This window comes from Rhinatrema bivittatum, chromosome 1 (assembly GCF_901001135.1).
Source record: "Rhinatrema bivittatum chromosome 1, aRhiBiv1.1, whole genome shotgun sequence".
In the NCBI taxonomy this organism is placed as follows: Eukaryota; Metazoa; Chordata; class Amphibia; order Gymnophiona; family Rhinatrematidae; genus Rhinatrema; species Rhinatrema bivittatum.
Genome location: NC_042615.1, coordinates 620,939,815 through 620,965,124, shown reverse-complemented (window position 1 = coordinate 620,965,124; position 25,310 = coordinate 620,939,815). Strand labels below are relative to the sequence as shown.

Sequence of the window (25,310 nt, the reverse complement as noted above, 5' to 3'; positions counted from 1 at the left end):
AGGATTCCAGTGTAGAACAAGTTGTAATAGTCTAGAGGAATATTACAGTGGCTAGAATGGCAGTTAAAAAAGCAATGTTGTCCAGGAAGTAGCAAAATGGAAGGAGGCTATTTTGGTCACCGTTTGGATCTGTGATTTAATGGTTAGTTGGGAGTCTAAGATGAATCTCATGCTCCAAGCTTGGGAGCTAAAGGTTAATGTTGTTCCATCAAAGGTCACCTTTGGGTAAGGATAGTTGAGATGTTTCCCAACCCATAGCATTTCTGTCTCTTTTGGGTTTAGACTTAAGCTTGTTTAGTTATAGGCAGTTATTAAGATTGGTGATGTCTGTGTCTTGGTTTCTACTGAGTAAGGACCTGTAGCTGGATGTTGTCAGCATAGCAGTAATATGCAATTTGGTCTCTGATAATTTTTCCCAATGAGTCCATGTAAATATTGAAAAGGGTGGGCAACAGAATAGAGTCTTGTGGAAAACCACATTAGGGTTGAGGTTCTGCGAGAGCTCTTCCTAACCTGGGTGCATTTGTGGATGTGAACTATGCCCGCTGCTCCTATGTCCTTTTGAGGTGATCTAATGAGTCAAGAGTAGATGACAGATCAAGGAGCATTAACAGGGTTGGTTTCCCTCAGTCTACACAGCCGCAAAGTTCATCCACCAGGTTTATTAGTGTTGTTTTCTGTGCTGTGGCGTGGCCAGAAGCCAGACTGGGGGGGTGGGGGGGGGGGGGCAAGAGAGTTTGTGATGGTCAGGTGTTCAGAAAGTAGTAATAGTAGTAGTAGTAGTAGTAGAAGTAGAACCGCCTTTTCAATGATCTTGCGAGGTTTGAGACTAGGTGATAGTTGTTTGGGTCACTTATATCAAGGTTGGGCTTTTTCAGCGTAGGTCATACTATTCCTCAGAGTAGAGAGCAGAGAGTTAATGTTTTCCATTTGCAGTGAGGTAAAGATTATCAAGGGGTTAATTTAGCTAGTTAAGATTCAAATTATCCAAGTACACATACTCTGATAACTTTAGGACTGCTCTGAGGCTAACTTAACTGTATAAATGTTCAATATTGGCTAAATTAGCCAGATAACATTACTCCACTCAGGAATGCCCTCAGCCTGCTCCTGAGTTATCTAAGTTTTTAGCCAGATAGCTACTTAGCCATGTAAGTTGGGGTGGTGAAAATGGCAGGATTTCCAAAACATGCTCTTTGTCTAATTCCTCTACTTAGCCAAAAAAAGCACTTTGAATATGGACTCCCATGAGACTTCGAATTTCCATCTCCAATTCTGCAATAACCAGAAAATGGTACTGTTAATTACTCTAATAGCAGAAGTTAGATGCATTTTCATTTTTAAAATCATGCAGTTAGAGGGGAGCAGATGTTTTAACGATTAGCCTCCATCTAGTAAAGCTCCCAAGATTTTGGCAGAAGGACAAATATCCTCATTGTATTCACATGGCAGCAGCCTTCTGTCCCTTTCTCTGTTTGTGTCATGTTCTTTTGTACCAACATTAAAACTGACAGGAAGATGAGGGCCAAGGGCATAGCCTCCGCCACTGCAACATTATTTCATAGAGAAGTCATGGTAGGTCTTATGTGCATATTATGTTAATCTTAGATGCCAGGTGGCTGTTAGTAATTACTATCAACTCTTACCATGTGAAGCTCTATAGACAAGGCCAGGCCAGGACAACACTGCTGGTCCTTTAAGGTTCCAAATAAATTAAACCAAAATTTGGATTAAGTGGCTGTTCAGGGAAAAGCAAGCACAACCAGGGCATTTTGTCCATGGGAAGTGTGATTTTAGGTGATCTTGCTTTGACTGGTACAACCTGGGAACATCCTAGAACAAGATTACTCAACGTTATACTAATTGTACCTCTGATTATATAGTTTATATGATTCAATGTCTGTTCTTGTAGATTTATGTTGGCCACACAAAATGTTCAATTAAGATGCAGTTAATAGAATATAGAAGTGGTCTTCACACTGCTATTATGCAGACATCAATTGTTGTGCATTGTCTCACTTTTCAATACACATTTACAGATTTCAAATGGATTGTCAATGAGAAAGGCGAGGAGGATATCATGATGCTCTCAAATAAAAGAGCAGTTTTGGATTTACACTCTGAGAACAGTTCAACTTATGGGTATATATGAAGAGATTGAATGATTTAGTCTGATTAATTGAGTTTTACTCTGAGATCAGTTCCATCTATACCTTTAAATAAAGAAGCTGATCTGATTGATTGTATGAACGCCATGAAATGTCTGTTTTGATTGGCCACATATAATTTAAATGTTGCCATGTTTTGTGTGGAGAGCTAACCCTCATTTTGGAAGCCTTGGAAGTGCTCGACTGGAAGCTTCATGAAGGCTAGTCATGCTGTTCCCCTGAACCAGATGATCTTTTTCAAAACATGGTAACCATCTCAGTTTCATAAGCAGACAAGTGATCAGTTTCACAAAGTTGTTCTGGATATTTATTACAGCAGAAAAACATGTAAAAAAAAAAAAGATTGAATTTGGACTGAGACCAGTGATTAAAAGAGTAATGTAATGATCTGATTTATGGTGATACTGTACAATTGTCTGCACCAATTTATGAAAGTTTCTAATATATGTTCTGAATGAGACCTAAATAACTTGAGGGTTTGATAAGTTGCCGATTGTATTATATTACCTTTTAGAGTTCCAAACATCTGAAGTAGGCTACTGGTTTGCCATGAGCAAAGATGGTCCTCTTAAGTGTTTCTATACAGTACTGCATACATCTGGGAGCAGTATATAAATGACTAATAGTATGTACGTTATATCTGTAAACCGCTATGATATATGGCGGGGTGGTATAGGAGTCTTATTAAATAAATAGTAGTAATAAGATCCCCCACCCCATTCATAGCAGAGTGCAGAGCAACCTCAGATTAATCCACAAGGCAAGGAAGAGACTGCCGGAGGTTTTAAAGGAACTTCACTGAGGGGCCAATGGCAGCCCTGTGTGCTGTTGAGTGGGAAGACTCATGTCGAATTTCCATCCTTGGCTTTTGCGCTTATGCTGTCTGGGGCTGAGAATGCATGCTGGAGAGACATTCAGCGAGCAAGCATTTGTAACACTTACTGGTTGACCTATGCTTGAACTTGTACTGGGCTCCAGAGGGTCTACGCTTCTCAGGCAAGGACTGTTACTGAGATGGCTGAGCTTGGTGGGCAATATCCCAAGAGCAACATCCCCGGTATGCTGCATAGCAAGGCTCATGGTGTCTTAAGCCCAGATGCACAGAAGCTGTCAGATCTGGTAGCCCAAAAAATGATCCGTGAGCAACAACCAGGCCATAAATATAAATAAAAGGAAAGGGCTGGCACTTTGTCGGCTAACAGAACTGTATGTCGGGTTTTCAGAACATCCCTAATGAATACGCATGGGAGAGATTTGCATGTATACAGCTTACCAGGATACCCTGAAAACCCGTCTGGTTTGTGGCCCCTCGACGACTGGAACTGCTCACCCCTAACTGTTAAACATATATGGTTACAATATCCATCACCCAAAAGATTGCAATTCAACATGTACACACAGGGAAGTTCAAGGACTTACCCTTCACCTTCTGCAAAATTTCCTGGCAAGGTTGGTTTTTCCTCACCCCCTCTTTTCTGGTTCATGACTGGCACTGTCCCGGGCTCCTGTTCCAGGTTAGAAGGCAGTGCATAATTCTTATCAGATCCTTCATCCTCACAACAAAGCAGAGCTCCAAATTCATTTTCCTCCCATATCAGTGGCGTCACTCACCATCTCTTGCCTCAACACACTGAATAATGGAAGCCTGGTGTATTTGGATCTCATCCTCCAAGATCTCAGTCCTCTACATCTGCAGGTGGCTGGATTAAATTACTTGTCCTCATCTGAGTGTGCGCGAGACTTCACCTGGGTCCTGCCATCCCCCCAAGCAGTGTTTCTTGCCAGTAAATGTTCTGTTCAGGGGGACTTGCTGCTTAGACATACTGTTTTGAAGCTTGTCTTTTTCTGAGCCTGCATAAACCTAAGTGCAAAGTACTCACGGATCTTCTATTTAGGTTTTAAAGGGAAAATGCATGTGTACTTTATTTAAAAAAAAAACCTGTAAAATGCTTGCTGCATAGATGACATTTCAATATGAAAAAAAAAAAAAAAGAGACATGTAAATTAGAAAATGTACATTTTCCTCCCCACAATCTAAACATGCCCCTCTGGGAACACTTTTTTACGGTCGGAGTAAAATTATGAGGGCTTTTGACTGGATTGAAGGAGCAAAATTTTCAGACAGCTGGCTAACCCGGGTAAAGGACTTTAATACTAGCTGTCAAATGGGCCGTTGAGCATTTGGGGTATAGTAAGGGGGTATATTCAATCTGTAAACCAGCGAGTATATTATGTTTGGCTGTCAAACGGGTCTCAGTGAATTTAGGGCAAATATAATAACTTGCTTAATAAGCAGGCATTTTTATATTGATTGATAAATGTTAGGCTCATAAATCTTTTTTTGAGGTGTGAGATTTTTGAAGAGTTTTTCTCTTTGACATGTAATGATGAGCTAGAGGACACGGAGTCGTTTTAAGTGTTTCTGTCTAATGCAGTGTATTTTTGAAAAAAACTTAAAACAGAATGAACATACCAATTTTTTCAATTTGTTTTAAGTTTTTGAATATACCACTTTTTTGGTTTTTTTTCTGTATAGCAAAGCAAAGACTGGGTCCCTACAGTAACAGCTGTGCAGGATTTATTATGACAGCCACATTCTGCTGTAAACAAGCTTTCCTGTAACAAACTAATTTGCTGAATCCCAGACAGTTTATTACCAGTGTGTTTTATTTAAATGTCTGGTGTACTCTCCCTTCACAAGGAGGAAAGCTTAGTGCATACATTATTAGGGTTCATTTTCAGCTGCGTTTCACCCATTACAAGAATTAAAAATGCTATTCATTTGCCCACAGCCTTCCTCCGGCAGTTTCATTTTCCATTTATTTTAAATCACTCACTAAAAGTAGAATTTCAGCCATAACACGAGCACTGCAAAGAACATAACTAGGTTTTTAGAGAGAATTTGAGTCTGCAATTACCTTGGGATTAAAACCTCTTCCACTTTTGAAAACTTACTAGGACCAAGTATCTAAATTTAGGGTCCTAGTTTCCTTCAGATCGTAAATTTAGGAGCGTAAAGAATAGGTGGCTACGGAGGCGGAGTTAGGATAGTGAAATGAAGTTAGGAGCTTGGTACTGATCTTCAGAACTAGGCACCTAAATCTAGACAAAAAACTGCAGTCCTAATTTAAGCCCCTGACTTATGTGAATTTTCAGCTGAAGCCTTAGGGATCTAGTTTAGAGGCCTACATTTAGGAGTTCTTTTTTTTTTTTAATATCTATCCTGTGGTTTTTAAAATCATTTTCTTGGCTGTCTGGAATATTCCATATGCAGCAGCCCTTCTGTAGAGAAAAGCAAGTTTGCTTACCGTAAACGATAGCAGGATGAATTAGCCTTGCTCAATGGGCGATGTCATCTGTGGTACACAATGCTGAGCTGTCTCTCAAAGTCAGTAAAGTTTTTGGCCTACTAAGCATGCCTGGAGCTTCCCGCACAAACAGCCATTCCAGAACTCTCCTCAGTCTGTTACAAACCTAGTACACACTACAGGGTAGGAGTTGTTGTCCAAGGAGGAGGGGGGCAGGTTTCACATATCTAATTCTTGGAACACAGTTTATGGTAAGCAAGCTTGCTTTTTTCCCCATCAATAAGCAGGCTGAATTAGCCATGCTCAAGGGGGAGTCCCAAGCTGAGGGTTGCAGAGAGTTAGTAGATATGTGTCTAATATAATTGAAGATACTTTTTTTTTTTTCTAACTTAGACGCCTTCATGGATACCCAATTTAAGACGTAATATCCTAGTCCAGCACTGCTTGTCCCACTGAACTGTCAGACACTGTAGACTCATCGAGGCAGTAATGTGATGTGAAAGTATGAATGGATGACCAGGTGGCAGCTTTACATATTTCTTCTATGGCCACTTCTTAAAGGTGCGTGATGGAAGCTGCTGTTGCATGCACCTGGTGTGCTTTTACTGAATTTGTAAGTTGTAGCGAGTGTGTGGTGTAGCAGTGTTGAATGCAGGCTATTATCCAGTTTGAAAGTGGCCATTTTGTTACTGCTGTTCCCAGCCTGTTGGGCTCTTATGAAACGAACAGTTGAGAAGTTTTTCTATGAGCCTGAGTTGTTCTTTTATACTATGCCAGGGCTAGGGCTAGTCTACAATCCAGATTGTGTAGCATTTTTTCTTGGTCATGTTTATGTGGAAAATCCATTGGAAGGGAGATGTTTTGGTTTAAGTGAAAAGCAGATACCACATTTGGTAAGAATTTAGGGTGTGGTCTGAGTGCTACTTTGTTGTGGAAGAACTGCAGATAAGGCGCAAAATGGACTAATAATTAAAGTTCACTTACCTTCCTTGCTAAAGTAACTGCCACTAGGAAGAGTACCTTCCATGTGAGGTTCGTTACATAAGGGGTTCAAAATGGAAGTTTCATCAAAGTGACAAGAATGACACTGTTTCATGTAACTAGCAGTTTTTTCACAGTTGGGTGTAGGTGTAGGAGACCTTTCATGAAGCAAGATGTGAGTGGATGCGTGGAAATTGGTGTCCCCTTGTTTTGTTGATGGTAAGCTGCTATTGCACTCAGACTGAGGCGGTCGCTAGGCTTGACTGAAAAGATGATGAAGATAGGATAGTAAACATTTCAGTCTGCATGAAAATGAGTCGATGAATTGTTGAGTGCGCCATCTGGAGTAGCACTATGACTTGAACGCTTAGTTTCACTGGGTAGAAGGTTTCCTTGCCGAAAGCAGAACTTCCTGGAGTCTGGCAGGTTCCAATGGGCTATAGCCTTGCATTCAACATCCAGGCGGTTAGATTCAGAGATGAATGTAACGGATGGAGGAGGCATCCTTCCTCCTGTGTTAACAGGTCTGGATCGCAGCCCAAGGCCAGTGGAGGACGTATCAAGAAACGCATACCATGGTTGTGGCCATGCAGAGGCTACTAGGATCATCTTGGCATGGTCTTGCATACATTTCTGTACCGTCTTGGACAGTAGTGGCAGTGGGAGAAAAGCATGAAGCAGAGACCTTGTCCATGGTTTTAGGAAGGCCATCTGCTGCCTCCTCCTCCTGAAGACTGGTGTGGATGGTACAGAACCATCGTTCTTTTCTGTTCTGTGGTGAAGAGGTCTATCCATGGTTGGCCCCAATGGTGGAAGAGGCTGTCTATTATCATCTGGGATAATGACCATTCATGTGGGCAACATTTTCTGCTGAATGTCAGCTTCTGTGTTTGCAATGCCTGACAGATAGGAAGCCTGCAGTGTAGTATTGGTATGCTACACCCAGTCCCAAATTTGTAAGGTTTCTCTGCACAGAGTCCATAATCCAATATCCCTTTGTTTGTTCACATAGAACATGGCCAGCTGGTTGTTCATGTGACTCATGATAGCTGCTCGCTGAGGCAGGTGGTCGAATGCTTGGAGGGCACACCTAATGGTCCTGAGTTCTAGCAAATTTATGTGCAATGTCTGCTCCAGGGGAGTCCAGAGACCTTGTTTCTTATAAGGGTATAGATGTGCACCCCATCAGACAGTGGAGGTGTCTATGGTCAGATGATCTGGTGTGGAACTGGGTGTAGCAGAGTGCCCATTTCTAGTATCCCTGGTTGTAGCCACCATCAAATGTCCTGCAACATTGGTTGGATTATCGTTGATAAGGATTGTAGAAGTTGAGACCACTGGTTCCTGAGTTTCCATTGTAGACGATGCATATGGAGTATAATAAAAGGGACAACATGAATTGCTGCTGCCATGTGCCCAAGCAGCACCAGTATTTGGCGAACTCTTGTCTTTTTCTGCTGCAGAAGTTCCTTGGCCAGAGCGCGAAGTGTAAGCATCCTGTTATGAGAAAGGAAGGCTTCTTTGTTGAATGGAGTGTATTTGGGCTCCTATAAATTGGAGTCATTGAACTGGGTTGAGTACAGACTTCTTGTAGTTTACTAGAAACCTCTGTGAGTCTAGGCCAGGGGTGGGCAAGTCCGGTCCTCGAGGGCTGCAAACCAGTCGGGTTTTCAGGATACCCCTAATGAATATGCATGAAATAGATTTGCATACAACTGAGGCAGTGTGTATGCAGGTCTCTCTCATGCATATTCATTAAGGATATCCTGAAAACACGACTGGTTTGCGGCCCTCGAGGACCGGAATTACCCACCCCTGGTCTAGGCAGTGGATCATTTCGGTGGTGAAGAGAAGCGTTTTTCTGTCCAGTGCCACAATTAACCAATTGTCGAGATAGGGGAAGAGTTGGATTCCTGTCCATTGGAGACGAGCCACAGTTACTACTAGGCATTTGGTGAAGACTCTCTAGGCAGATGAGAGTCCAAATGTGAGGACTTTGTATTGGTAGTGCACCTGTCCCAGTAAAGGAAGTAAAGGAAGCGCAAGCATGATGGGTGAATTGGGATATGTGCATATGCATCCTTCAGGTTGAGAGAACACATCCAATTGTTGGGCTGGATGAATGGTAGAATAGTGCTGAGGGTTGTCATCCTGAACTTTTCTCGGCATAGATGTTTGTTCAGGGATCTGAGATCCTCCTGTCTTCTTGGGTTTGAGGAAGAAATGCGATTAGTATTCCTTGCTGGGTTCTAGTGGGAGTACTTCTTATATTGCATTCTGATTCAGTAATTTCTGTACCTTCTGATTTAGGAGGGGAAGATGTTCTAGATGTGGTGTGTGGTGGGGGCAGATGGGAAAGCTTTGGCTAGCTGGAGAAGTTGAGGTGGTAACCTCCAGGTGTTTAGAAATTTTTGGACCCTACCCCTGGACCTGGATCTGTGGCCTTGGGATTATCAAAAACTCTGCTGCTGTTTCACAACAAGTTCATGATTTCAAAGACCTCCATCATATCCCCCCTCAGCCATCTTTTCTCCAAGCTGAACAGCCCTAACCTCTTTAGCCTTTCCTCATAGGGGAGCTGTTCCATCCCCTTTATCATTTTGGTCGCCCTTCTCTGTACCTTCTCCATCACAACTATATCTTTTTTGAGATGCGGTGACCAGAATAATACACAGTACTCAAGGTGCGGTCTCACCATGAAGCAATACAGAGTCATTATGACGTTTTCCGTTTTATTCACGATTGGACCAGAAGTGAGACCATGTCCTTGGTGAGTCTTTGTATCCTGCCTGATACCAGCAATGAATCAGGCATTTTAATATTTGTTTTGCTGATGGGACTCTAATAAGCATGAGAATATTCCTATGCCTTGGGACCCAGATAACATCATGTGCATCCCACCAATCCTGTATCTATAGGAGGTGGCAATATCCAATATGGATCAATGTTGGACCTTTATGGAACTGAATATGCAATCAAGTTGGACTTTGAGAAAGAGAGACAGTTACCCGGACTGACTGGGATGTCTGAGATTAGCTGAATAGACCTTATCCCGGGGACATTATCCAAAGAGCCTTTGGTAAGGGCTTTTCCCCCGTGGCTTTTCCTTCATGGATTCCCCAAGCTCTGCCAAGGGAGCTTTGTTAACAGAACTTACTGCAGGTCACTATGACTGTGACTTGTCAGCTAAGATCAAGTTTTACTCAGCTCAGTGGCTCATTAAAATGAGTGCAACTGTTTGCAAATATACTCCGGAAGAACATTTAGCCAATTAGTGATTTTTATACTTTTGTTCCCTCAAGGAGATGTCTGTGAGGCTTTTGGGGTGTTATCTGTCATGTACTAAAAGGATTTTGCCGGATTAACCTTTCAATGTTGAGACAGCACCCTGTTATAGGAGTGGCCCTGGATTTGTGCAGTACTACAGAGGGTGAGGCACTGATTTAAATTACCTCACAGCTGAGCTAATCTATTTTGGCCATTGAGTAATTCTTAAGGTCCACAGTTGTGCTTAAAAGTTCTGATTATCTTTTACATGACAGTGCTTACACTGTAAACTAAAATAGACAATAACATAACCAAAGAAAGAATTGTACCGTTCAGATCTTATTTTACTTATGCTGCTAATACATTAGTTGACTACCTCATAAGAAGTGTCTAACTGCTCCCTAAAACTAATGAATTCGTATGACAAGGTTATTGGTTAAGTCTGATAATGAAATGTAAGATATCCACAGCAGATATTCCTACACCCTTACACCACCCCTCCACATGACTTCCAGTCATCAAGAAAACTGCTTTTAGCAGTTATGTTCTCCCCCATCTTCTCCAGACCCCCCGCCTTCCACCTTGCTGCATCAGTACAATTGAACAACCTCCTTGGGCTGGTGCGCCATGCTCCCTCTCTGCCCCTATACAAAGCCTGTCTGAAAAACTCGTTTTGTCAAAATCTATTTAAAATTTTTAACCTTAGCTCTTTCCCAATCATAGCCTTGTTGATATTCTCCAAGTTTACTCTCAAATGCATTTCCTGAAATCTCTCTTCTTGTCTATGCATCTCGACTAGATTATAAACTCCATGGAGAAGGGACTGTCTGTACAGCACTGCATAACTCTGGTAGCTCTACAGAAATAAGTGGTGGCAGTAGAGCCAGCCTGCATTGCATAAGCACACTATGCAGTTATAGTATTACTTACCTGCCCTATACAGTTGCCCATGATTTAGTCTCCCTTCAGTTCTCCTTTTGGCTAACAGCGCATTGCAAAACCCAGTGTGCAGAGCTCAGAGTTCAGACAACAAAAGGTTAATGTCTGTGTCCTTCCCACCAGCAGCAGTCTTCCATCCAAGTTTGAATAACTACTGGCAGTACAGAATAGATACAACTCCTGCTATTTTGTGAAGAAAATTTACCAACTTTTAAAGGCATAAGGCCAGGGCCGATGCAAGGGTATTAGGCACCCTAGGCGTCTGGCGCCTCCTCCCCATACATAATTTTAAATTATGCATTTATAACATTTTACATGAAAAATGACATTCTGAAGTAAAATTAATATACAAGTTGTTGTGATAATTTCATGCACTGTTGTGATGCCAACAAGAAAACTTTGCATCTTGGAATTCATATGGCATCATACCTAGTGTGATATATTTCGGCATGGTCCTCCCGTATCAACACAGTACTATCTGCCAACACTCAAAGAATAACAACCCTACCTATGAGAAAGAATACCAAAAATAATACACAAGAATCTAAAATATCAATACACCTCCTATCAGGAAAACAGAACAGGCCAAGCTACTACAGATCACTATAGAAAACCACATGCTAAAAGAATGCTTCATCTCAGTCTTTGCATGCAGAACACAAACCCTCACCAAATACAGAATAAAGCCACAGAAAGTATAAATAGAAATGTGCAGACAAAAACTGAATTGTAAAATGCATCAAGCCAGACTCTATACAGTGCAACAATGGAAAAACAAAAATGTCACCATTCCTCGTGAAACAAATCCATAAAATCAAGATATATAAATCATTAATCATAATTATAAAATCATACAAATAAAATAATTTCAAAACAGCTGTTGAATAGAATATCCAATAATTAAAGACTCATGCAAATTTTGAAAGCTTTACCAAACACCAATAAAATATTTCAAACAGCAGACACATCACATACTATCCAATAATTAAAATGGTAGTCAATCAAGAAAAATGAACTTAAAAGTCACTTTTACTTACCCTCTCTCCAGCAGTTTTCCTACTCCTTTCCCTTGCAGGCCACACCAGAAGCAGCAGTAGCTGCTGAAGCTGTCCTCACAGTCCTCTTCCTTAGGGACCACAACCAGTCTCTTCTCTAACACACACACACGTCACAACCTCAGGACCAGTTTCTGTCTCTCACACACCAATCATCTCTCCAACCAGTCTCTCTCTCTCTCTCTCACACACATACACACACACATATCAGTCATCTCCCTGATCAGTCTCTCTCACACATTCACACGTCACCTCTCTGGCCAGTCTCTCTCAATCACACAATGCTCTCACTCTCTCTTACTTACACACAGGGGTGTGTAAGTAAGAGAGAGTAGATTTTAAAAGCCCTGCGCGCGTAAATCCTTCTGGATTTACATGCGCAGGGCACTCGCCCGCCGGCGCACCTATTTTGCATAGGCCGCCTGCGCGCGTAAAGCCCCGGGACGCGCGTAAGTCCCGGGGCTTCGTAAAGGGGTGGGAGGGGGCATGTCCGAAGACCGGGGGCGTGTCCTGGGGGCGTGCCCGGGGTCAGGGGGCGGTCCGAGGCAGGTCCGGGGGCATGGCAAGGCTTCGGAGGCGGGCCGGAAGGGCGGTCCCAAGTCCCCCGGCACTGCCGATGCGGCGCGCACAAGTTACGCCTGCTTCAAGCAGGCGTAACTTGTACAACAAAGGTAGGGGGGGGGGGGATGCGGAAAGAAAGTTCCCTCCGAGGCTGCTCCGATTTTGGAGGGAACGGAGGCAGGCTGCGCGGCTCGGCGCGCGCAGGCTGCCGATTTTGCGCAGCCTTGCGCGCGCCGACCCTGGATTTTAAAAGATACGCGTGGCAACGCGCGTATCTTTTAAAATCTGGCTTACTTTTGTTCGCGCCGGTTGCGCGAACAAAAGTACGCGCGCGCGTATTTTTTTAAGATCTACCCCACAGGCTTTAAATCACACACATGCTCTCTCATTTTCACTTACACACAAGCTCTCAATCACACACATGTTCTATCTCACTTACAAAAAGGCTCACACACATGCACTCTCGCACACACACAAGCACCCTCCCTGTCTCACATACACATTACACTCTCACAGAAGCACCTTGCTTTCAGACTTGCAGCATTTTTCACTTTTACTAAAAGTGAACGTGATGCTCCCAACCGTTAAATAAGAAAACCACATTCCTATCAGAAGGCGAAATGACACCCTTCCTTCAGGTTCTGTCCTCCCAAGGGACAGCCACCCACACAGTACAGCTTCTCTTGTTTTATGCTTTCAGGCAATAAAGCAAGTGTCTTTCTTCAAACTATGATTATTCATGTGGGAGATATGGAACAGAGACATCCTTAATCAGCTTCCCTTTTAAATGGGAAGATTCCAGTCTTAGTCATTTAAAAATATACATTTTCTAAAGGCTTTAAAAAAAAAAAGCAAACTGTTTCAGATTGGAACTATTCTAGTCTTCATGCTTTAATTATACTTAAAAAAAACAAACCCAAACCCCACCCGGGATCAGTATCTTAAATTTGTGATTTTGCTGAGATGAACATTTTAAATACTTTAATTTTTTTTTTTTTGGCTTTAGTATTTGTCTCTACCCACTTTGTTAAATTTTATTTTCCAGAAGAGGGATGCTTAAAATTCAGTAATTTCATCTTTCATTCAATTTTTCAAAAGTTGCGCTACCAGCACAAAAGTTGAGGTATATGTATTATCACATTTCATTTTTTTTTTACACTGGCAGATTCCTCTCTCACATACATACCACATACACATACACAGAAAGAAGATCGGCGCAGCCGGTCTAGCTGATCACGTGGCCGAAGAAAGGAAGATCGGGGCAGCTGGAGACCAGACGCCGAGACTTAGGGGGCACCACGGCAGGCAGTCAGCCCCCGACTCGCCCTGCCTCCCCCCCCAGTGCCACCCTCCCGACGCCCCCCCCCCTGGTGGTCCAGCGGAGGGCCCGGGAGCGATCTGCCACTCCCGGGGCCTCGGCTGCCACTAACCAAAATGGCGCCAGTGGCCTTCAGCCCCTACCACGTGACAGGGGCTACCGGTGCCATTGGTTGGCCCCTGTCACATGGTAGGGGCTAAAGGTTATGGCACCATTTTTGCTTAGTGGCAGCCGAGGCCCCGGAAGCAGCAGATCACTCCCGGGGCCTCGGCTGGACCACCGGGGGGGGGGGGGGGCGCGTCGGGAGGATGGCACTGGAGGGGGGGGGGGGCTGAGGCAGGGCGAGTCGGGGGCTGGCAGAATTTTGAAAAGGCACTTTTTGCCCTTTCAAAGTTCTGCCTGTTGCGGCGCCCCCCCCAAGTCTCGGCACCCTAGGCACAGGCCTAGCTCGCCTAGTGGTTCCTCCGGCCCTGCAAAAGGCCTTCCCCTTGGTTTACTTTTCTTAAAAGTCAAACTGTAGTGACAGACAGATTTCCCTTTCAAAGGAGCACTAACATTTAAGTACTGTCTGAGAATCCAAAGATTTTGTGGACAAACTGGTTCCACTATTTTTCATCCCTTGTCAGACAAAACGCATTTGTGTCAGCTCTAAATTTACATCCAAAATAAAACCACTGAATAAGCTCATCTTTAAGAGAGTCTAAGATGCAGGAAAGCAAAATCCAGCAATATGGCAACAAATGGTTTTGATTTGTGAATAAATAAATGTTACATTACTTACAGCTTTGTGATAGTCATAACTAGACAAAAAGTTCCGGATTCCTATCAAACTCTCTCTTCCAAAAACCGATGTGAGTGCAGAAGAGGGATAATCTTGTGCAGAGAATGCTGGGGCCCAAGTCGTGCTGACAGTCCTTTAGGATAACAAGCATCTTCCTGATGCCTCCCAAAATCATTTAGGAGAAGGGGTTCCCCCCATGGACACATAACGGGAGCAATCCCTCTGTGAATCAGTCCCACTGAGCCCTTCTACAAACGCAGAGATAGCAACTTCTGGAGTGGGTAGTCATGAACTCTCCTCCCTTCCACCAGAAAAGGATGGCTTAGGGGAGAGGGAAGAAGAGTTTTAGGTGTGGAAGGATGGTACGAACAGGTAAGGGTGAGGGAAACTGATGGGAAAAGAGCTGTTAGAAGCGGAGAGAGAGGAAAGGAGGTGATATAACATCAGAGGAACATAACTGGATGCACATTCCGCTGAATATTCCCTGCTGAAGTCAACCACCAGGATGGCGCTGAATATCAGCAGTAATCTGTTAAAGTTAGGCCTTGCCCAAAGAATGCCCCATCACTTCTTTTTTTTTATAAGGGTAAATTCTGTGGGGGTAACTCATTACTTCCACAAAATTTAAACAAGAGTAATGGGTGGGCGCAGAGGAATTTTTTTACATGAAAGCTTTGACCAGGTAAGTCATGAAGCAAACCCAGACAAATCTTTTGAATATGAAACTCATAGTAGATGATGGCCCAATTGGCCCATCCAGTGTGCCCGGTTCTTCCTGTCTTTTCAGACCTTAGTGAGCACTGGAACAATCTATCTGCAATCGCATCTTTCTGATATTGGCTCGAACCTGAATGGAGCTCCCACAAGCAAAACGTCTTCCAGCTGAGCTCAGTCAGCCACATTCAGAACACACACACACACACACACACACACACACACACACTCGTACTTGTGTTAATTAAAGTGGTCTGCTGGCACACTGAGTTAGGGGATATTAAAAAGAATCTGGCAGTGTAACAGCCCAATTCTGTGCTGCTCTGCAGAACACACACAGGATAAAAACACATGCTTTTCATTCCAGAAAACCTTTCCTCATTTGCAGGATGTCTACATTTTCAACCCCAAACAAAGAGCTGATTCTTCTTTTTCTAAATATTCCTAATTCTAACAAAAATACAAATTCTTGACAGAAAACAACCGTCAGCATTAAATAAATAAAATCACTGCTGAACACAAGCAATGTTCTATGACTGGAGGTTTAGGTTTTTCAATTCATATAGAAAGCTTTTTTACAATTAGGGTGAACAAACAGCAAAGGATTCAAGTTTCAGGGAGATATGGAAGGGGAAAAAGGGTAGTGGCGGGACAGGGGGATGGAGCACCCCTGAAGTGAGGATAGAAAATAAATTGTATGAATTTTGCCACTTACTATACAGCCCAAAGATCAGAATTACCCACTTGCAACAAATCAGTGCATCAGCTCTGCTTAAACACAGCAAAGAGTTGTGTCATACGAGAATGGTCCTGGACTTAAAAAACAGCTTACTAGAGGATCAGATGGATGAAAAAACTTAATTTAACACAACATTATGCAGTCAGGCCTAAAGGTAGTGAGAAATGGTTTAGGTGAGTTGTAAATTACCTGGTGTGGCTGTTTGAGGAGATGCTTTCCCAGGGCTGGACACTGCAGCCGGTCACTGCATAGGCTGCCCCGCAGCTGCCGTCCAGTTTCATCAGCAGGGCCTTCGCTGCATTCTCGGCTGTTTTCCGGCAGTCGTGGGCCCGTTTCAGCATCTGAGTGACGTTTTCATCTCCTGCTTGTTCCCCTGTTATGAAAGAAACTTCAGCTGGAGCTTCCTTTTCTTGAAAATCTGCCGCGAGCTATTTATGACTTGAGCGGATAATAACATTTTAATAAATACTAAATACTACCCTTTACATGAACACCACACGTGTACAGAGCTGAGAAACAGTTTATGAGAGCCAGTTATACAATGAGGAATACAAGTCCTTACCACTATTACCCCCCCTGATCAGCTGAAGCAGCCTTTCCCTTTATACCTTCTTTACTGCATAAGAAAACAATTCAGTGTGTCTTGAGATACAATAATCTACAAATAGGATCAATAAGATTAATTCAGAAATGGTTTGTGCAAAATAGTAAGTGAATCCTATGTTTTGTTAGCACAATTAAATTGGCTAAATAGAATTGGGTAACAAACCACTTTTGACAATTAATCTGCATGACTGAGTTTTGGCATCCTGTCCTATATAAAGGACCAAAAGATTACGAGTTTGGTTTTCAATATAAAAGTTAGTGGGAACTCATCATGCTATGATCAGAAGAAATTTCAGATGCCCTATGAAAAAATATGAAGAGTAGCTGATATTCATCTGCCTGGACAGGGCTCCATCCATCTATTGTCAAACATGTAATCCACGACAGAAAAAAAGCTGAAGACTACAGTGACTCTATCCAGGAGTGCTTGTCCTGCCAATATTACCCCAAGAGCAAACGGAAAATCATCCACAAAGTCATAAAGAATCCCAGCCTAAGATCCTATCTGAGGGCCTCTCTCACCGTGATTGATGTGAGGGTTTAAAAAAACAAAAAAAAAAAAAAACCCGAATGGGAATAGTGTTCATGGGAGGATAATTAAGAAGAAACCATTGCTTTCTAAAAAAAAACAAAAACCAAAAAACAACAGAACACCACCACTGCCCATCTCAAGTTCACCAAAGAGCATCTTGATGACCCACAAACCTCTGGAAAAATAACTCAAAAATTCACGTTTTATCTGGCAAAAACCAAACACTACCTTCCAGAGTAAGACCCTTAAGCATGGTGGTATAAGTATTATGGTGTGGGGCTACTTTGCTGCATGCATCAGGACCTGGAAGCCTTGCCATCACTGATGAAACAATGAATTCTGCTTTATTTCAGCAAATTCTAGAAGAAAATGTCAGGCCATCCATCCACGAACTGAAGCTGAGCTGAAAGTGGGGCAAGCAAAAAGATAATGATCCGAAATGTTCAAAGTAAATCTACTACAGAACAGCTGAAGAAGAGATTTAGCGTTTTGAATTGGCCAAGTCAAAGTCCTGACCTAAACTCTAATGAAATATAGCAAAATCCAAAATGAGCTATTCATGCAAGGATGTCCTCAAATGTCACAGAGATAAAAACAGTTTTGCATGGAGGAATGGGCCGAAATTCCTGAAGAGCAACATGAGACTGATCAAGAGTTAAAAATTGCTTATTGTTACTCAATGTGGTGCCACCAGTTACTGAATGAAGGGTTCACATACATTTTGTATAATAAATAAATGAAAACAGCCTTTTTGTCTAAATTATTTATTCAATGGGATTATCTCTCTCTCTTACCCGGGTTTAGACTGGGATCTAATCATGTTCAGAATATAAATTGTGCTACAATACAGACCTACCTATTCTAGGAGGCTCACAAACTTTCTCAGCACTGCAGGAGGCAATTTTCAAAACCATTTACAAGGGATAAACAGTGATTTGCCCGGATAAACTGGCCTCCTCAAAGCAGCAAAGAAGTATGCTTATGTTTTACAAGTTTTACACTATTAAGCACATTAAAACGGGCCTTTCCTTTGGGCATGGGGGAGAGGACATTTTCAAAAGTACATGCGCTATTTCATGCTGGAAGCATATAAGTGCACAGGATATGTGATTGTTCACAAAGCAAGGAACTAGGCAGCTTCCCTTTGAAAATTCAGCAATATATTAAAAGTGGGCGATGTAATAAGAACATAAGAAATTGCCATGCTGAGTCAAGACCTCTCATGATCTTGAAGACCTCTATCATATCCCCCCTCAGCCGTCACTTCTCCAAGCTGAACAGCCCTAACCTCTTCAGCCTTTCCTCAAAGGGGAGCTGTTCCATCCCCTTTATCATTTTGGTTGTGTACAGTGTCCCTGGTTGTGCTGTGATGAATTTTTGTTAAGTGGGCGTCAATTCCACAAAGGGATGTCACACATCCCACAGGAAACAATTACTGCTGGTTGCTTTAAATTAAAATAAAATATTAGGACCTTGCTGGGATATAAAGTGACAAGTCTGCAACTAATCAAGGGCTAAACTTTTCAAGAAGATATTATAGTTTACGTGTGCAATCAGGCATCATCATCCTTAGCTCATTTTGTACCGACACAATAAAGGGAGCACAGCTCACAAAAATTAGTCACAAATGCACGAGGCTTGTCCAATAGAGAAATCGCATCTACAGCTTTTATTTCTACCTATTTAAATGGGCTAACAACAGAATTACATTATTTCATTAATAAGAGGCACAAGGCAAAATCTGACACAGAGGAAAAGCAGATTTCAAGAGCTGGTTCTGAAGAAGTGAATACAGTTACTGTTACAAGAATAGAAAACTAATTACTTGCCCTCCACAATAATGAGCACCATGATCCCTGATTGGGCTAATAGCCAGACTTTCCTATTAACTAGACTTCTTGCCCTTGAGCAGATTATGGGGAAAATTCTTCAAAGCTGGTAACAATGGAAAAAGAAAAACCATCCAAAAATAAAAAGAGCTCTATTAAAGCCCGCTGCAAAGTGCAACCAAGAACAGAGTTCCCTTTTCAGTAAGCTACTCTGCCACCCTTGAGGCACAATGTTGCTATACACCTTATGCTTTCCCGGGAAAACAGTAGGGAAAAAAAACAAAACATGCAGGGCATGATATGGGAGGGTCAGCAAAATGGGTCTGAGTGCTGATGCTAGGAATGTGCTTTTTTTTTTCATTTCGTTTCAATCAATACACACTATAAATTAGTGCACACTAAAAAAATAAATAAAAATTAATTAAAACAAAACAAAAGCAGAACACATTTAAAAGCAAAATGAAACGAAATATTTTTTGGCTGCACGCTTCTGTTGGTGAAATTCAGGGTCATATCATTTGTTTCTGTTGGGTGCAGTCCCTGGGACCCCGTGCCGTTGCGTTCCTTCAACTTAGCTTTCTGGAAAATTGCTATTTCTCATAAAAAGAAAATTAAAAAGAGCAGAAAATGATTTTGAAAAGTAAGGATTTGTTTGCAGTTACTTATTTTTTAATATTAAGGACTGCAGTTTTGGTAAAGCCATTTACACAGGCGAGTAGCGATCAGGAGGTGTAGATAAGAGGAAAATATTGTGTGTGGATAGCATTTTCAATTTTATGCAAGTTATTTTCCCGTTGCGAAAGCACCTGCAGAAAAAAAAAAAAAGGATGCCAAGGTCCATAGGTGCTTTTGTGCTTGCAGAAATGTTCAAAGCCAATGTACCTGCAGACTTTCTTTTGGAAAACTGGCGCATAGATTGCAGGTAAAAAGTACCCACAGAATAAGCAACAACGTAAGAATTTTGAACATTTTCAAAATCTGTTTGCCTGGTTAAGTAACTATTTACCTGCATAAAAAGCTTATTTCAAAGTCTCCACATCCTGGATCTGTTCCCCTTGCACGCTCCTTTAACTGCAGGGAAAGGGGGGTGGGGGGCGAGCACATACATGGAAATTTCATTTTGAAATTCCTCGTGCACGTTTTCAAGCACAGACTTTGCACCTGCTTTGAAGCAGATTCAAAGTACCCACATTCCTCCACGGCACAAAGTTTCATAGGGAGTTTGTTTTCCAAGCCGCGTTATGGGCTTTTCACATGCGTTAAGGTGTTTTTTTGCATGCGAAAAGCATCATAACGCATGGTGCGATGCTAATTTAGAAAAGAGGAGGGAGAGAGAGCGAGAGCGAGACACAGACTAGCTAGAAGGCCCTCATAGCAGGTAGGTATTTATACCTCTATAGGAGCCCCACCAAGTTACGTGAAGTTTAGGTATTAGTGTAGGGGTTAGGGGCCACTTTGACATTCAGAGTGAGACGTACGAACAGAACAGTACAGTCTTGTGTAGATTTGATGTCCTTTGGACCGAGGAAACTCACCCAAAGATGAGATTTGTGCAATGTTCTCTCAACCTAGCTTGATGTTACCCAAGTAGAGAGTCCATTAAGCTAGGTTGAGAGAACATTGCACAAATCTCCTCTTTGGTTGAGTTTCCTCACTCCGAAGGACATCAAATCTTCACAAGAGTGTACTGTTCTGTTCGTATGTTTCACTCTGAATGTCAAAGTGGCCCCTAACCCCTACACTAATACCTAAACCTCACCTCGAGTAAGTAGATGAGCCTCCTATAGAGGTATAAATACCTAACTACTATGAGGGCCTTATAGCTAGTCTCTCTCTCTCCCCAGTGGTTGTAGGTAGGAATTACAACAATTGTGGCACTTATCGCAAAGTGCGCTATTACCATAAAACATGCCCCTCTTCCTATCGCATACAATAGTTTGATGAATCCTGGCCTTAGCTTGCAGACAGTATAAAGACCACAATCACTGTGGGAGGCAGAGAGGGTGTGTGTGCAATATTCAAACTGACCACACAGGGACAAAATCCAGTGACATTTTGTACTGCAGGCTTTGCACATGGCTCTTGTATTGAAAATATCATCTGTGTGCACAATTTTAACTCCCACGACCTAAGCACATGCCCAGGAAAGTTCTCCCTCTCAACGCAGCTCAAAGTATGTGCACTGGGAAAGAGTACACAGAATTTTAACCACACCAAGACTGGGCAATTTTCAGATGCTCGTTACTTGTCTAAACTGCTTTGAAAATTGACCTTCATCCACCTTACTGCATGGCCACTCTTGGGACATGCAGATACTGCAGAGGGGCACCAACCAAAACTTTGCCATGCGATATCGCAGCAAAGAAATGTGTAAAAAGAAAAAAAACACACACACAAACCATCAGTCAACAAGCATGTGAAAATTAGAATGGGGAAAATATCAGGAACTAGGAGAAAACCCAAGACAGAACAAGGTTCTCTGAAATTTGTGGTAGAGGAGGGAAAAGTATAGTGTTACCTTGGAACTCAACTGTGTGATTACTCATCAGCACTGACATTGCAACTATGCTACTTGGTTAATTATTTAGCTTCAGTTTTGGGTTTCAGCTCATAGCTTCAATGTAATCCAATTTTCGGTTCTGATAATGCGATAATGCAACCAGTGATGTGCTGGAGGGGACTCTTATTTTACAAAAATCTACTGAGTAATGTTAATAACTGAGGACGTCTCACCAAGTATAGCTGAGCTGGCGAGGGGCTGCTTGATATGAAACTAAAATGTCAGTGATTATACCCACCCTTAACTAAAAAATTCAAACCTAAACCAGACTCCCCTTCTCCTGCAGCTCTGCAATGTGGCACCTGGTAACCAAAGGAAAGCAAGGAGCGGCCAGACGGACTCTGCTGAGCACTTACCGACAGATCCCACTCCCGCAGCTCGGAACTGCCCAAGAATGAGAGACTGCTCACTCTCTGCCAAGGCCAGCAGCAGCTCGTACGCCTCGATACACTGTTCACTGATACATGAGAGAGAGAGAGAGAGAACAAAGTCAATTCAGTGAGAAATAGACGAGCCTCCCCCACACGTGATTCCCTTTGATTTTAATTTGTAGCAAGGAAATTCCTCTTCTGACCTGTGCAGCAACTTCTGCCAGTGACCCACAAATGATCCTTAAATCTCCAGTGTTGGGAAAGGTGTCAGCAGGCAGGCTCCAGCTCATTTAACAATCCGATTTATGAAAAGAAAGCAGAAGCACTGGAGGATTCGCCAGGCTTTTCTTTGCAGCTCGAGTGTCATGGATATGCAAATAAATCCTGTGCCAGAGACTATGTCCACTTAGCCTTTATAAAAGTGTCTTATTCTAATATACTTATTGAACAACTCCTGGCCTCTAGTACACAGGGTAATTTTCAAAAGTGATTTACCCAGGTAAACCAGCTGTCTCAAAATTGCCCACCCTGTATGCAGGTAATGGTATGTGCATTGTGGAACAATGTGTGTGATTTTTATCCGCATTTTCCTGGAGACTATCCTGAGCAGAGTTAGGTCAGGAGAGGCAATAATATGCGTTTTAGCTAGAAAAGAGTACCCGCAAAAAAGGCAACTTTCAAAGTGAAAATACATGTGAACATTTCCTTTGAAAATTGGTGCAAAGCCCTGCGTAAAAAGCTACCCATGGTCTTTGCATCAAATCGCAGTTTTGAAATTTGCCCCCAAGCCCCTCCAATAATGACAATTTTCAGACTCATCTGTTACTGAAGCCATACAAGATGTAAGATTTTAAGCAAGTCGGCCTTTCCTTTCCATCTATAGCACTCTCCCCTCTGTACTTATGAAGCAAAACCCAACAGAAACCTGGCAGATATGGAAATCGTTTGTTCAAGATCTCAGATAGAATAGCAGCAGCAGATCACAAGGTTTCTACCACAGTACTCACTTATTCTATCATAGGGAGTTTCGTCCGGCTGGCAACCCGACAGCGTTCAAATCCTGGATAGATAAGGGTATACTGCAATGGGCGCAAATCTGGTCTCCTGGGGGGTTGGCACTGTTTCCTACCCTATGTCGTCAATATCAGCTGGGGCCCGTAGACCGTTTTAGATATTTACAAGTTAGACACTTTTTTATCAGGCATCGGATAGCAGAGGACCTTGCAAAGGGTATCACCTCGTTTGAAAGTATGTGCCGTCAGGCTCACGTGGTTACCAAACATATCTCAAATTTATATGGATTATTAAGTGATGACTTTGTGCTGTCTGCATCTCATATACAAGCCTGGCATGTGGATTTACAATGTACACGGACTAGGGAGGAGTGGCTGCGGACTTTTCACCTTATACGGAAGGGACTGATATCCACCCAGCACATAGAAAATGGATACAAGGTATTTTTTCGATGGTATATCACCCCATGTGTTCTTCAGCGATACTCGCCCAGTGCCCAGGGACATTGCTGGAAACTTTGTCAGGAAAGAGGCACTTTCTTCCATCTCTGGTGGCAATGCTTTAAAATACAACAGCTCTGGTCATCTATCTCGACTTGGATATCTACGATTTTGCATGCACACATATTGCTTACCCCAGCACAAGCATTACTGAATGAGGAACTCCCAGACACTTCAAGATTTCACAACAATTTTATTAAATATGTAGTAACTGCGACCAGATGTGCTATAGCCCGTAATTGGAAGGATCCCAGTGTGCCCACGTTATCAATGGTACAGACCTTGGTGTTACACACACATACCTTGGGACAGATCACAGCATATCGCCATAAGACCATCTATAGCTTTTCTAGGGTCTGGGGCCCATATGAACGCTGGCTCCGGAACTCTGTCGTTCCCTAATGGCGGGCGCTTTTTGATTCTAGGGCTAGGGTGCGGGGCTACCTGAGTACTTGAGCATCTGTCTTGGGATAATTGACTTAAATGGGACTTTCTATCAGTTTGAGGCTGCTGTTCTACTATGGAGCTCCGCATTACCCATGTCTCTTTCTTGCTTGCTGTTTATTGGCATGTTTATTGCTTACCATGTGTCTCACTGTTTTACATTTGCTACCTCTATGGGGAGGGGGGGGGGGGGGACTTCACAGGGGGATATATGATTGAAATGGCTGTTAGTTATGCAGTGCATTCACATTCTTTGCTCAATTATGGTTGCATTTTATTACGTACTGGATGCATTTCTGTTTTGTTCTTTGCCAATAAAAGTTATAAATGGAAAAAAAAAAGAATAGCAGCAGCAGATACTGACATACAACAGAAACACGTCTTCATCTGCACAAAGAAAACTAACCATGAACAGCAGAGTAAAGGAAAAGTCACTGGGCTTAATTAACAGTTCCCATAAATAGTGAGGGTGTTCAGCACTAATTGCACAGCAGAGCTGAGAGGTAACACAACACTCCGAGTCTGTCCCGGACTCCTCCATCCTTCACTGCCACTTTCAGAGCACCTCAATGGTTTCTGCCAACAGAGGTAATGACCCATTTTCTTTTTGTCATGAATAATAGAGTCAGGGCATCAGAAACCTGGTCCCCATCGGTGAACATCAAAAGATGTGCAGAAACTGGATTTCTTCCTTTTATAGGAAGCCTGCAATCTGAGGGGGGGGGGGGGGGGGGGAGAGAGCGTGTCCTTTGGCTGTGCTCAGATGCGTATTCTGCACACATCTCCCCACTTGCTGACCTTACATGCATCAGCTCTGTTTGGCACAGGACTTGCAGGAAATGAGCAGACTCGTCTCTCATCCGGGAGAACAGGAATTGAGGTCACTGGCTAGCAGACTGAGCTACAGACCTTTGCTGCTGGAGGCTAAAATTTGCGGGGTAAGGTGACAATTAGGGCCACTCAAGAAGTCGAAAGGTTACAGCCACCAGAAGGAAGCAGAGCTAAGAGCGGCCACAGTAATCATAAAATCTGGGTGAAAGGATGGAGCCCGAGCAAGGGAGGTGGGCAGGGAAGAAAGCAGCCTGGAGGAGGCGCTGGGTAGAGTAGAGAAAGTTCCCGCACTGCAAGGGCGGGACAACGTGGCATGTCACTCTCTCTCCCCCAGTGTCTCAGTTTACCTAGGGATCACTGCATAATCTGTGTTGTCTTTCCGTCTCATCTTTAAAATGCCTTCAAACAGACCACTACTACTATTTACCAATTCTATGCCGCTGCCGGATGCACATAAAGCAGCCCCTTCTCTGTGGAGTTTACAATCTAGTCAAGACACACAAATAAGGCAAATGGGCTCAAAAGCCACACCTGGTACCAAAACTTTCCACCCTAACTTCAGAAAATATCGGGGATCCTTATTGAAGAAAATGCAAAAAATGATAGCAATATTACCAATAACCTCAGGAAACTGAAAAAACCCCCCCCAAAAACATTTTAAAAGGCTAAAGAAAGGAGAGCGCCCTTGGGGCTCAGGGCTTAGTGCCATGCGCTGCGATGCAGACAACGTCAGTTTGCGCATCCAGTTTTACATGGCCAGCAAAGCTCAGGAGCACCAAGGAGGTGACATGT

General features: G+C 42.8%; 1 protein-coding gene across 3 annotated transcripts in view; it reads right to left on the bottom strand.

Moving 5' to 3' along the window:
* MCC (MCC regulator of WNT signaling pathway) overlaps positions 1 to 25,310 on the bottom strand; it is a 702,540-nt gene that overhangs the window by 60,988 nt on the left and 616,242 nt on the right. For all 3 annotated transcript variants that reach the window (XM_029571531.1, XM_029571538.1, XM_029571544.1), the window contains 2 exons: positions 21,715 to 21,815; positions 16,021 to 16,204 (listed from right to left, as the gene is read on the bottom strand). In XM_029571531.1, coding sequence (XP_029427391.1) covers positions 16,021 to 16,204; positions 21,715 to 21,815 — 285 coding nt within the window. The remainder of the gene's footprint in view (positions 1 to 16,020; positions 16,205 to 21,714; positions 21,816 to 25,310) is intronic.